The sequence below is a fragment of the Pseudoliparis swirei genome, chromosome 13 (genome assembly GCF_029220125.1).
Source record: "Pseudoliparis swirei isolate HS2019 ecotype Mariana Trench chromosome 13, NWPU_hadal_v1, whole genome shotgun sequence".
NCBI lineage: Eukaryota > Metazoa > Chordata > Actinopteri > Perciformes > Liparidae > Pseudoliparis > Pseudoliparis swirei.
The window spans coordinates 7,046,274-7,058,332 of record NC_079400.1 but is presented as its reverse complement, the minus strand read 5'-3'; the positions used below and the strand labels follow the sequence as shown (position 1 = coordinate 7,058,332).

Genomic DNA, 12,059 nt, shown 5'->3' with positions numbered 1-12,059 from the left:
ACCATTGATAAAGTGACTCGTTTAATAACATCAGAAATAAAGAGTGAATTACAATAGATTTGATATGGATTTCTAAAGTCATATAATTGATTATGGTCAATATTGGAATTTAGAAGCGTCAGTGTTTACAATGAAAAGATTTTCTTGCTCACACTACTTTTTCCAGTACATTGTATTCACATTCATTCCTCTTGACTTATCTTCATATTTGCTGCAACATCTTGGTTTTCTATCTTCCAAGCAGGAGATACCACATTTGCCAAAATCACCTGGTGCACATTCTGCGTCTTTCTTCAACAGAGGAAACAAAACATATTTTGCATCATGAAAACTCTTTTTCTTAACCCTCCTGTTACCTTAGGGTCAATTTGACCCCATTCAATGTTTAACGTCGGTGTTCTTTGGGGTCAATTTGACCCCAGGCTGTTTTTCACTGTGTCAAACATATAAGAAATATCAACTTTTTTTATATATTTAAAGGGCTATTTAGGTAGTCAACAAACAAACATAAAGTACCTCACACTTAAACTTGGAAAACAATATTAATTCTAATAATTTTCTGGAGGTTTTAATTGCTGGGGTCAAATTGACCCCAAGGGTAAAATATGTCAGTAAATATAAAGGTAACAGGAGGGTTAAACAACAGTCTGTAAAGGTGAATGTTTATATTTTCCAAAATAAAAATGTATGTGAGAAACAGACTAAATAAAATAGTATTCCTACTAAAGACAAATAGTGCTTAAAAGATGAGCCCACTGGAAAGTGTGTAAGCTGTTTGTGGTGTTGATCCACAAACAAATGAGACAACAATGATGTGTGCATGCGGTTTAAGATATTTGGAGAAGGATTTCGCCTGCTAGTACACATCTGTGTCGCTCTGTCGAGGTTTACAATTAATATATAAGGCGGATCATTTTCACAGCAGGCAACATTACCCATTTGATACAGCTGCATTTACCTGCTTTACATTACGGTAATTGCTATGACATTATTTCTGATGTATGCTTCACACAGATTTACACACATTCCCACCTGAGAGATGACCTTTAGTGAGCAGCTGGCATTTTGCAGCCCAGTTGTGGATTCCAACCACAGATCTGCCCCTTCAAACGCAAGGCTGGTGAGTTACATACGATGGTTGCGGACTAGCTTCTCTCAGAGGCAGAGGAATGAGCGAGGCTGCTGTACATGGCGCACACATCCCAGGCCAGACTGTGGCTGTCCAATTTGTTTGGTTCTGAATCAGTGCTCACACGCATACGAGATGAGCGTGTTATTTGGGAGAACACACAATGAAACACTGAGGGAAATAGAAATTTAGCACCCCCTGGTGTCAGGACTAAAGCCCATTTTGCTTTTACTTTGCCCCCCTTCCCCCGCCTCCACCTTCATGTTTTAACAAAACGCAAAAAGCACAAGTGGACGTTCATTAAAAAAATATATTTATTGGTGTATGTGAAAGGTAGCCGAATAAAACTCCCCGAACACATGAATGAATGGTTTAGAATGAAAGTATAACATTGTTTCCTATTTGTCCACAAGAGAGAACAAGGTCGCAGAAACACATTAATCATTATTAATGTCATTGGATGGGAATCCAATTTTAAAATCTTAAAATTTGACAATATCAAAGTTTTTCGTTCGATATTCAAATCTGGGATTTCATGGCGATTTTCTAATTTAAAAAAGGCACACAAACTATTTCACAAAGGGGTCAATAACTTGTATCGCATTGTCCGGTCTATTAGACTTTGTACTGAAATTGATAGAAACATCCGGAATAGCAGATGACCTTCAAAATAAAAGTGGAAGACTCCTTGAAGTTGTGCCTATAGTGTTACAACGTAGGTTTAACACCACAAAATACTATCACAAAGCAACATAGTATTGTGATTATCTGCTGAGACCTCTTCTTTAACGTGTTAACGTTGTACAAAGTGATAGGAACATGTTTTATACTGAAAGCGGTTCAGCAGAAGTATCTTCCGTTACGTAACCAAGAGGACTTGACAGTATTTAGTACTGGGACAAATAACCGATAAAATACAGTTAACTCTGTTCCAGGTGTACGTCTCAAATTGATCATGACATGCTCTCGTTGTGAGACAGCGGTCAGACTCTAACGTCGGCAGTTAATTCGTGTTTTATCCGTCCTTCCTGCCGTCAGCTAGCGCCCTATCATGTGGGTTTTCGGCTACGGTTCTCTCATATGGAAAGTGGATTTTCCATATGAGGACAAAATGATTGGCTACATAAAAGGCTTCAGCCGCCGGTTTTGGCAAGGCAGTACCGACCACCGGGGTGTACCGGGGAAGGTGAGTGGACTTTAATGTCTTCGGGGCCTGCCAGTCGTTTTATTGTGACGACAGCCATTAGCTACTGACGCGAGGTTGCCATGTCTGTTGGCAAATGGGGCAACCCCCCCCCCGGGTATGAACTAGCTCCTCTTGCATAACTATCTAACTATTTTAATGGGACAAGTTACTGAACATCTCTTGGTACATATTCATTAATTAGTGGTTTAACTGTAACTGTAACCTTGGCTGACTATAAAGAAGGATAGTTAGATTGGATAGATTAGATATTCCTTTATTAGTCCCACAGTGGGGACATTTCCGGATCACAGCAGCGGGTGCACATTAGAGCATTAATAAAAAATGAAAATAAAAACACAATAACAATTCTAAATACTAAATACTAAAAGACTAAATATACAGAGAAAACAAAATATATACACTATAGTAACACTGCTTCTGTCTTTCAGTATTAACTAACGCAAAGTAGAGGTTTAGAAAGTAGCCATTTAGTTCGTTTTTTAAAAACGTGTTATTGTTTATTCTACTGTAAAGGGAAAGGAACGTGATACTAAACATGACAGGTTATTCATTTGCGTATACATGCTTTTGCAGCTTGTAATATAACCTTTCCATTTTAAGACACTCCGTTTAGTTTAGTGTGAGTCATTTAAATAGGAATATACTCCTACCTGGTTGCTTTACTGTGTGTGTTTTCGCTGATGTTTTATGTGTGTCCTTTGCAGCCTGGCCGGGTGGTGACACTGGTGGAGGATCCTGAGGTGAGACATACCCCCCCCCTAAACTTAATGGTGCCGCACATTACTTTGTAATAGAGCTTCAACTAACCATTAATTTCACTGTCTATTACTTTGCCAATTACTTTCTCGATTAAGTGTTTTGTCGAGGAAAATGTGAAAAATGTCCATCCCACTTTGTAAGAGACGTCTTCAGATGTCTTGTCTGGGCCAAACAACACTCCGACAACCAATTTAGTCAGTTTACAAAAACATGAAGCAGAATACTGCAGAAAATGCTCCCATTGGAGAAGCTGAAACCAGCTAATGTTTGGTCTTTAGTATTGTCAAATAACTTAAAACATTATTTGACTATCAACATTGTTATCCATCAATTTTATATCAATCAAATTCTGTATACGGCTGAATGTTTTTTTAAAGTTTATTATATTTTTGTCATTAAACAAAAGATTAAGTGATTAAAAAAAAAAAGTTTGGATTAATTTAGTTGCTTAATCCACAACATGTTGCGGCTCTCCTTTGAAATATCACATATGTGGACAATATCTACAATATGTGCATCCTCTATGCAAATAGAACAAAAGGCACATTTAAGCAAACAGCAAAGATTTGTCATTTTTAATCAGTAGCTTTCCTGTTAAATGAGGGATACATCTTTATACTATTATTTACATTTTACATATGAATGTTGATTATTAATTGTCACATATGAATGTGATCTATGCATTCGAAGACAAATGTTAAGGGGAAAAGCAAACAATATATCATGTTATATATATAATAGATTATCCCCACCTGAGGATCATAATTCACCCACTTTGTTATTTATTACTGTATTATTGAGAATAATTAAAAAGGCCAACAAACTAGCATTGCAACTACACGAACAACAAGATGTTGTTAAGGAAATTGCACTTAAGAGAACACAGCTGTGAAGTTGCAATCACTTATATCGGATTGTTCTTTATAGAACAGGGGACTGCCACAGTGTTATGGATATTTTATTTATTAGCATATATGCCTGATGTGAGACAAAGGCACATGCTGAACAAGGAACAAGAGGGCTGTACTCCGGCTCAGGAAAGGAGTTGCATCTTATATAGTAGCAACAAAGGAACGGATAGTGTATTGTATTCTGACCTTGGATGACAAATACTTTGTTGCAGTGGATGGGAAAGCGATAGACACAGAGTGTGTTATGTTGGAGAACATGGGAAGCATCTAGAAAACATGCATTCAGAGGGGACTGTTGAGTATCATACAACTGTTACTGAAGAGGTCAACATAGGAAGTCAGCTTGTGATGATAAACATTGTGTCAATACAAAGAGGCCTGTGACTATAGTTGGTTTTCATTATGTATTATTCTGAAGATTCTTTTATTATTCAATAATAACATTGAATTGCCAGGAAAATACTGAACAATTCTTCTCAGTTTTCTACAGACAACAGTCCAAACTAACAACAGTCAAATATGAAAAGATATTCAGTTTACCATCATCGGAAATCAGCATATATGCACATTTGAGAAGCTGTAGTCGATGAGCTTTTGACATTTTTGCTTTCAAACAACAGTTGTGACTTAATTATCAAAATTGTTACTGAATATCATTCGATCGACAAATCAGTTATCTAGTTTACCTTTAAGGGACAATTCACAACAAAATAATAAAATACATAGTCTGATAAAAAGCCTGGCCTACAGGGAAGAAGCAAAATATGTATTTTGGATTTTGCGGTGAACTGTCACTTTTTAAGATTGAGGGTCCCAAAGCATTCCCTTTATGGTCTATTTTACTCTTAATAGGAGCATAATTTGACTGGAAGATTGTCATGCTGTATTCAAGAAGACTTAAAACTAGTGATTGAGACCATAAACTCATGTTTCCATTGTTTACTGAGGTAATAAATCAAAAGAAGAGTCTCCTCCTTCTGGCTGGTTATGGCTAATTAGAGAACTCTTCCGCATCCTCACGAGTCAGAACTGAGGTAATTATACATTCTTCGATCCCGATGACAAGCTAACTGTTCTCTTCTTTCCCTCTTTTTAAGGGGTGCGTTTGGGGCGTTGCTTACAAGCTGCCGACGGGCCGGGAGCAGGAAGTGAAGAGTTACCTTGATTACAGAGAAAAGAATGGTTATCAGGTCATCTCGGTGACCTTTCACCCCCATCCAACACTTTCTCCCCCTCCCAGCCAAATGCTGCTCTACATCGGATCTCAGGACAATCCGGACTACCTCGGCCCCGCCCCTCTGGAGGAGATAGCCAACCAGATCGTCGACTCTACCGGTCCAAGTGGGCAAAACACAGAGTACCTATTTCAGCTGGCTGATGCTGTGAGGACAATTCTGCCCGAGGACTCAGACGCACACCTGTTTTCTCTGGAAAGTTTAGTGAGAGAAAGAATACACAGCGGTCAAAAACACTCACACACTCAGATGGGTTGATTGCAATTAGATAAATAATAAAACGTGATTAATGATATATCATGCTCTGGATTGTCAAACAATCTTAAGGGTATTTTTGTTAGTACACATCTGTTACAAGTGTCACACTTCAAGTACATTTCCACATTTTGTCTCGTGCAGAAACACAAGAGAAATAATGTCTATTTAAAACTACTTAAGACTAATTTAAAACTACATGTTGAATGATCACAAAACATGCTTTGGATGAACTACATTTTCTCTTTGTACAATAGAGAACAGAGCAAATGAATGTTTTGAATTAATAAATATATTCTAAGTGAATATCCATGTGGTGTGTCTTTATGAACTTTTAAATATAACATCTCGTGATGTTTGTGTGCACAGCTGGGTGAACTATTTGGCCTGAACACTTGTGAGAAGAGAAAAACAACTCTATTAGAAATCTCTCATGAGATGTAAATAACAATGACCGTTTGATTACCCTGCCATCCTGATTTTATGAGACTCATTTGGTTCTTTTAAATAATATTAAGAAGGAGAACAAGATCAGTCAACCTATGAAAAAAAAGCTTAAATATTAGTTTAGGAAAATGCCAAATAAACTTATTAAAGAAAACATCAGAATTCTTTCCAAAGTTTCCTTACTTTTCAAACCAGATGATCCTGTTTTTGTAAATATCATTGATCTCTCTTTTTAGTGTGATAACCAACTTTCAAAGCAGACATCATCATCATCCTTCTGTAATCCCTCTCACTGTGTAGTCACACAAGTACACCGTTTATTAAAGATGGTAGTTAACAGCTAAGCCTCTTCTCATCCTGCCATCGTACATCTCAGCACAGTGAACAGGTCAAAGAACACAGCACCGCATGCATGGGCATGTGACCCTGTCTTTCTTTAACACACACACACACACACACACACACACACAACCAGTTAGCAGTGCTTTGGCCGTGGTTTGTAGCATTGTAGACATTGTGATATGAATGTATGCACAGGATGTCACACTCAATACAATCCTTTATCCAAATGGTGCAGTGAATTTATTTGTAAGCACAATTCTACTCAACACCAAGTGTAAAATCATTCAGGCAATTTATTCTTGCAAGAAGAAGCATAGTTGAAATGACGCACAAGTCATATTTTCAAGTTGCTGCTCAAAAATCCATCTGAGCCTCTGTCAGAGATGGATTTTTACATTGTGACAGACGGTACCAGGAGGGGAGGCGGTCCGAACCGGCCCAAAGCCGTTTCTTATCTTCTCCAGAAAAAGGCCTCCATTGTTTTTGTGAAGGGGCTCCAGATAAGCAGATGAGTGCTCCTCTCTTAAAAGTACCTTTGCTCAACTTCTTATCAGTGATGGAGGAAGAATGCTCCATCACCCCCCCCCCCCCCCCAGAAAGACCTTCAGACCATAACGGTTAAACATCTTGTGATTTGTAAGGTCACAGACCTGTTGAAATAGTAATTTTTCCAACACAACAGAAAATCATCCTCAGTGTTGAGCTACTGTATAATATGTCAAGTTATACATCTTATTACTTTTTATTAGTTACATAATGTTTCGCGATATTAATCCATATATTATACAGTATTAGAAACATTATAGTATGCTTTGCAAGTGTTGGGTTACATTATAACTGTAGAAATACTTTTAAAGTATTTGATAGATCAAATATTTTTTTGAATATTATTTGTAAACATTTGTATCATTGAAGTTTTCCTTGTATTTGAGCAAGTTTTAATACTTAAATGAGAATGGTGATGTGGAAAGATACAGATTTCTGGCAAATGAGCGACATTGATATTTTACAACAGCAACAAAAGATATCCCTAAAGCGGGATTCTCTTGAAAGTCCAGTGGCCACCTTTGGGGCTGTTGAGCTGTTGGCGAGACAAAATAAACTCGCCAAGTAAATTCGATATTTGAAATTTGAAACCTCTTCGTCCAGGGAGCTTTTCTGCCGAGCTTACTGAAGGCCAACATTGGCGGGCGGAGTTCCAGAGGCAGGGCTCTCAGCCAGCCGCTGCAACGGCATCGACATGAGAGGGTGTAGTCTTTGAGGACCCGTCTAGGCGTAGTAACACGGAGACACCAGCAGGTCTGTGAGCACGAGCAGCTGGTCGTCAGTGAAGCACTGCCGATGCTCCTGCCAGTTACCGTGGTGCGTGCGCCTGAACTCCGACAGGGTCTTCTTCACCGTCATCTTGGAACAACAAACATCATCATCATTATACTTATCCTCCTCCTCATCATACTCATCCTTATCATCATCATCGTTACCGACACCATTGGAAAATAAACGTTGTTGTGACTGTTGTACATCTACGCCCATCTCACACAGGCTTACAAGACACCACGAGGTGATACATATATATACTGCATAAACTGTATATTTGGTTATATTTCAGCGGGAAATATTGCAATTTTTACTCCACAATATTTATTTGACAACTGTACTCACTGTGTAGATTATTTAAACCATTTTTGTTGCATTGTTATTTTAATTGATTTGAAAGTCGAGTAGTTGAAATCAGCTGCAAACAGCAGCAAAGGTCCAATAATGTAATATATGATAATACAAGGGGGGGGGGGGGGGGCAATTTACTGTATTGGTCATTTTACTTGTGATACTTGCTTAAAATACTTTTACTGGATTATTGTTTTGAATGCGGGACCTTTACTCCTGACAGAGTATTTTTAAATTGTGATATTTCTACGGATTATTTCTTGCATAACATGACCAATACATTATGGTACTGGAGAAATCAGAGTAAATACAGGTACAGAATTCCCACTCTGACTTTTTTTCCAGACTCACATCAAATTCAATAGCCAAACCAATTTTAGATTTTTTTTAACACCATTAAATTCTTCAATGATCATTGTTCACTAGATAAGTGAGATGTAACACTGTTGTTGGGTAACATATATAACATATACATACAGTACAAACATCATTTAGGTTTTGACAAGTGATTTAAAATTATTTTTGAATCGTAATTCATTAAAGGGCATTCACAATATAAACCAAATTTGGCCTCCTCAAAGATTGAGTGGAGCTCTAAAATCTAATATTCCATCACTGGAGTAAAAACGCACATTTGAAAGTTTGTCTCTCAAAATGAGGACGTTTCCATGACACCGCTGCAGTAAAGAGGGGGTTGATAGTTCTCTCTGTCATTTGTTATTCAGGGGATAAACATGTTCACAACTAGAAAAAGGCCTTTCGTAACAGCCACTTTCAGTTCCGACACCGAGAGCCACCCTCACGCTTAACAGAGGAGCGAGAACAAGGCAGAGTTATGACTTAACTAGTATTAAATAGTTCCTGTGTCGAACAACGACGCTGCCACTCGCTGATCTGGGGACACGATGTAGCGCGCAGGATGGAGACTAACAGCAGCTGACAATGTTTCCAGCATTTGTTCACATGTATTAAAAACTAATGAGGTAAGAATAATTTATTGATGGTAAAATGGCACAAATAACAATTTGAATACAAGGCCTAGAAATGATTTAAAGGGAATGAAGTTTGGAGGGAAAACGAGGACATAGAAACAGGAAGTAAACGGATGAGAACTGAGGATGTAATCTGGACTTTGAGTACATTCATTTTACATCATGGCCTTCAAATAAAATGAGTAGATTTTAAGGAAGGAAAGAAGAAAGGAAGGGGATGCCTGTGGCATGACAAGCACAACTGGTTTAGACTATAGCGAGTCTGCCTGAAGAAACCAAGATATCACATGCTAATCATTCTGCACAAAATGGACTTCTACCATCCGTCCACAGGACGATTCTTCTTCTCAGAAGCTTTCCGAACAGACCGGGTAATTCATCTACTCGCAAGTATAATCTTTAGCTGTATTCCATTGTATTTTCTTTCTTATCTCTTTCATTTCGCAACAGGAGAAGCAGTAAATTATCATCATCACTGGCTCTTATGTATTATTCAAACTCGGCATTACGGATTACATTGCATGTCTTGTTCATGCCTGAAGTACGGCCAAAGACGCAATTTTCTCCTCAATTGGACAATGAAATTGTATTCTCTCAGCTCACACTGCGTTGAGCTTCATGTTTGTATGCAAGTGTGTGTACACTGGTGTGTGTGTGTCGTTTTTGGACCTCTATAGGCTGTGGGTCATTGAGATGGTTGCTCAGGGCCATCAGTATCTGAGGCATCCAGTCTGGGACATCGTAGGGGCTCGACAGGATGCACGCGCTGAGGCCGAGCATGCCGGCATGGCGCCGCACTAAGTCTGTGGAACACACACACACCCACACCAAAATGAGCCTTTGAATTTCAAGGTTCACAATTCCCATTGGATAAGAAAGGGTAACAGGGCAAGTATTACTGTGATTGCCTCACTGCATGATTGTGACATGCAGGTAAATGTGTGTGTGTGTGTGTGTGTGTGTGTGTGTGTACCTGTGGAGGCCAGTTCTTCTCTTGCCTTGGGGAGACGAGTCTGACTCAGCGTCTGAAGCTGTGTCTGCAGACTGGAGTCCAAAGGGAAGAACTGGCACTGCAGTAAACCACTGAGGGTGGTGCCTGCCATGTCCCGAACCTCCAGGGAGAAGGAGGAGGGGGACGGGGAGGGTCGGGCGACGGAGGGAGGGACAGCAAGGAGAGAGAAAGAAAAAGAGAGACCTGTGAAGATCAGGAAGGACAAATAAAAAGGAGAGCACAAGGCAGTTTTAGGGCGAGGAACACATGCACAATTTATGAAAAGAGGCAAACGCAAGGAGATCAGGTGGAAAGCGAGGCACACGGGACGGAGAATAGCGAAGGAGGAGGGGGAGGGTGGGGGGGGGAGGAGGGGGAGAGATGGATGCTGGGTTGAGCTGAGGTGAAATTCACTTGCTGAACATCACTGCCTTCCTGCATCACTTTGCATAAATTATGAATAAGCACTGAGTGACGGTTGATGCATTGAAGCAGACAGAGACACAAAGACAACACATTGACCAGCTGTACACTTACACAGGCCGAGGAATATTGAGAGAAGTGACTGTTTTTTGCGAGTTCGATAACCCGGGTGAAGCCTAATGATTTATTTGGACCTGTACATCCCGATCAATGGAGCGAAGACGAGTTAAAGAGGGTTTTAAAAGCACGGTTTGTGCGTGTTTATGCATCAATTAATGCATGAAAAACATGACGCAACTCAATACAAGAAGATACTCTGTGCATGAGTAGAGATTTTACTGGATTCAATACATATGTATAATTAACAGTTGGCGAAGGGTCACAACACATGTGCTTTGCCAAAGTGCACGTCGGCCGTTGTGCTCTATCAATATTCTTGATGCCACAGATACAGAGAAAGGAAAAATAAATTCAGAGCTGAGCAGAGATGTAGAGGTTTTTTTTTAAAAGCAATAACTGTGAATAGAAACGAGGGATTAAGATTTAGTGAGGAGAAACTAAGGGAAAATAAGAGGCCATTTATAATCCTGTGACAATTATACCTTGCAGAGGGATAATGGCTGTTTTAAAGCAATGCATTACCTCGAGCTGTTCATCAAGCAGCAGCTGCATCACCAGCTTCCGGATGCGCAGCACCTCGGCAGGCACACTGAGCAGGGTGAACAAGTTGTAGAAAACCATGATCTGGAGGTAGGTCAGCACCGAGTAGCGTGCATGCCACGAGCTTCTGCCTGCCATCTAAGAGCGGGAGGAGAGAGAGAGAAGGAAATACCTTTAACAGCTATAAATATCTACGGCCATGCCGGCGGCTCTGTGAGGCTAAATGCACACATGATAAAAATGACAACGCTAACATGTTGGCATCGAGGCAGCAAGTCTTTCCCAAAATGTCTACCTACACCTTTAATGCCATTCTCCCTGTCGCTTTTTTGTCTCAATTTGACCCAATTAATGTTAACCCTGTTACCTTTATATTTTTTTATATTTTTTATTTACCCTTACCTTGAGGTCATTATGAGCTATTAAAAAAAAAAGAAGAATTAAATTATTAGAATTAATATTGTTTAAGTTTTAAGTGAGGTTGTTGTTTTTGTTTGTTGAAACAAAGAACACCGACATTAACATTGGTCAAATTCAAATTGACGACGACAAGAGAGGATAATATTGAATCGGGTCAAAATGACCCGAAGGCAACACAAGGGTTAAAGCATTTTTTAACACGAAATACGATTGCAATAAGATTTCTTTTAAAATGGGTGTCAAGATAAAACACAGAAATGTTGCAACGTGTTCTCACACAGTCTACCACGAAATATGAAACCGCAGACACCATGGTTAAATATTCAGATTTTTCTCAACTGGGGTGACACTCGCACGCAAAACTCACAGGAGAAAAACTGTACGCACCACAAAGTGAGCACGAATAAAATAGCACAGGTTGTATTTCGGCTAAAAACACTGTGGGAAGAATTATGCTCTGAATACCGACAGTAGGCAGGTGGGGCAGTGCGTGTGTGTGTGCGTGTGTGTGTGTGAGTGCGTGTGTGAGTGCGTGTGTGTGTTTGCATATTACTTCTTCCAGCGCTGCCAGAACCAGAGGGATGTGCTCAGGATACAGCAGGCCCTGGGACATGAGAGAG

General features: G+C 39.5%; 2 protein-coding genes across 2 annotated transcripts in view; one reads left to right on the top strand and one right to left on the bottom strand.

Moving 5' to 3' along the window:
• Positions 1-2,019: 2,019 nt before the first annotated feature.
• chac2 (ChaC, cation transport regulator homolog 2 (E. coli)) lies at positions 2,020-5,802 on the top strand. Its single transcript, XM_056429547.1, has 3 exons — positions 2,020-2,315; positions 3,041-3,076; positions 5,104-5,802. The coding sequence occupies exons 1-3, from the start codon at positions 2,181-2,183 to the stop codon at positions 5,497-5,499; spliced, it is 567 nt and encodes a 188-aa protein (XP_056285522.1). The 5' UTR covers positions 2,020-2,180; the 3' UTR covers positions 5,500-5,802.
• Positions 5,803-6,501: 699 nt separating this feature from the next.
• Positions 6,502-12,059, bottom strand: part of LOC130203940 (proteasome activator complex subunit 4B-like) — a 31,576-nt gene continuing 26,018 nt past the window's right edge. Inside the window, exons 44-48 of the mRNA XM_056430403.1 lie at positions 11,993-12,059; positions 11,002-11,157; positions 9,919-10,057; positions 9,615-9,748; positions 6,502-7,689 (exon numbers count right to left, since the gene is read on the bottom strand). The exon at positions 11,993-12,059 is cut by the window's right edge and continues 62 nt beyond it. Coding sequence (XP_056286378.1) covers positions 7,555-7,689; positions 9,615-9,748; positions 9,919-10,057; positions 11,002-11,157; positions 11,993-12,059 — 631 coding nt within the window. The 3' untranslated portion in view covers positions 6,502-7,554. The remainder of the gene's footprint in view (positions 7,690-9,614; positions 9,749-9,918; positions 10,058-11,001; positions 11,158-11,992) is intronic.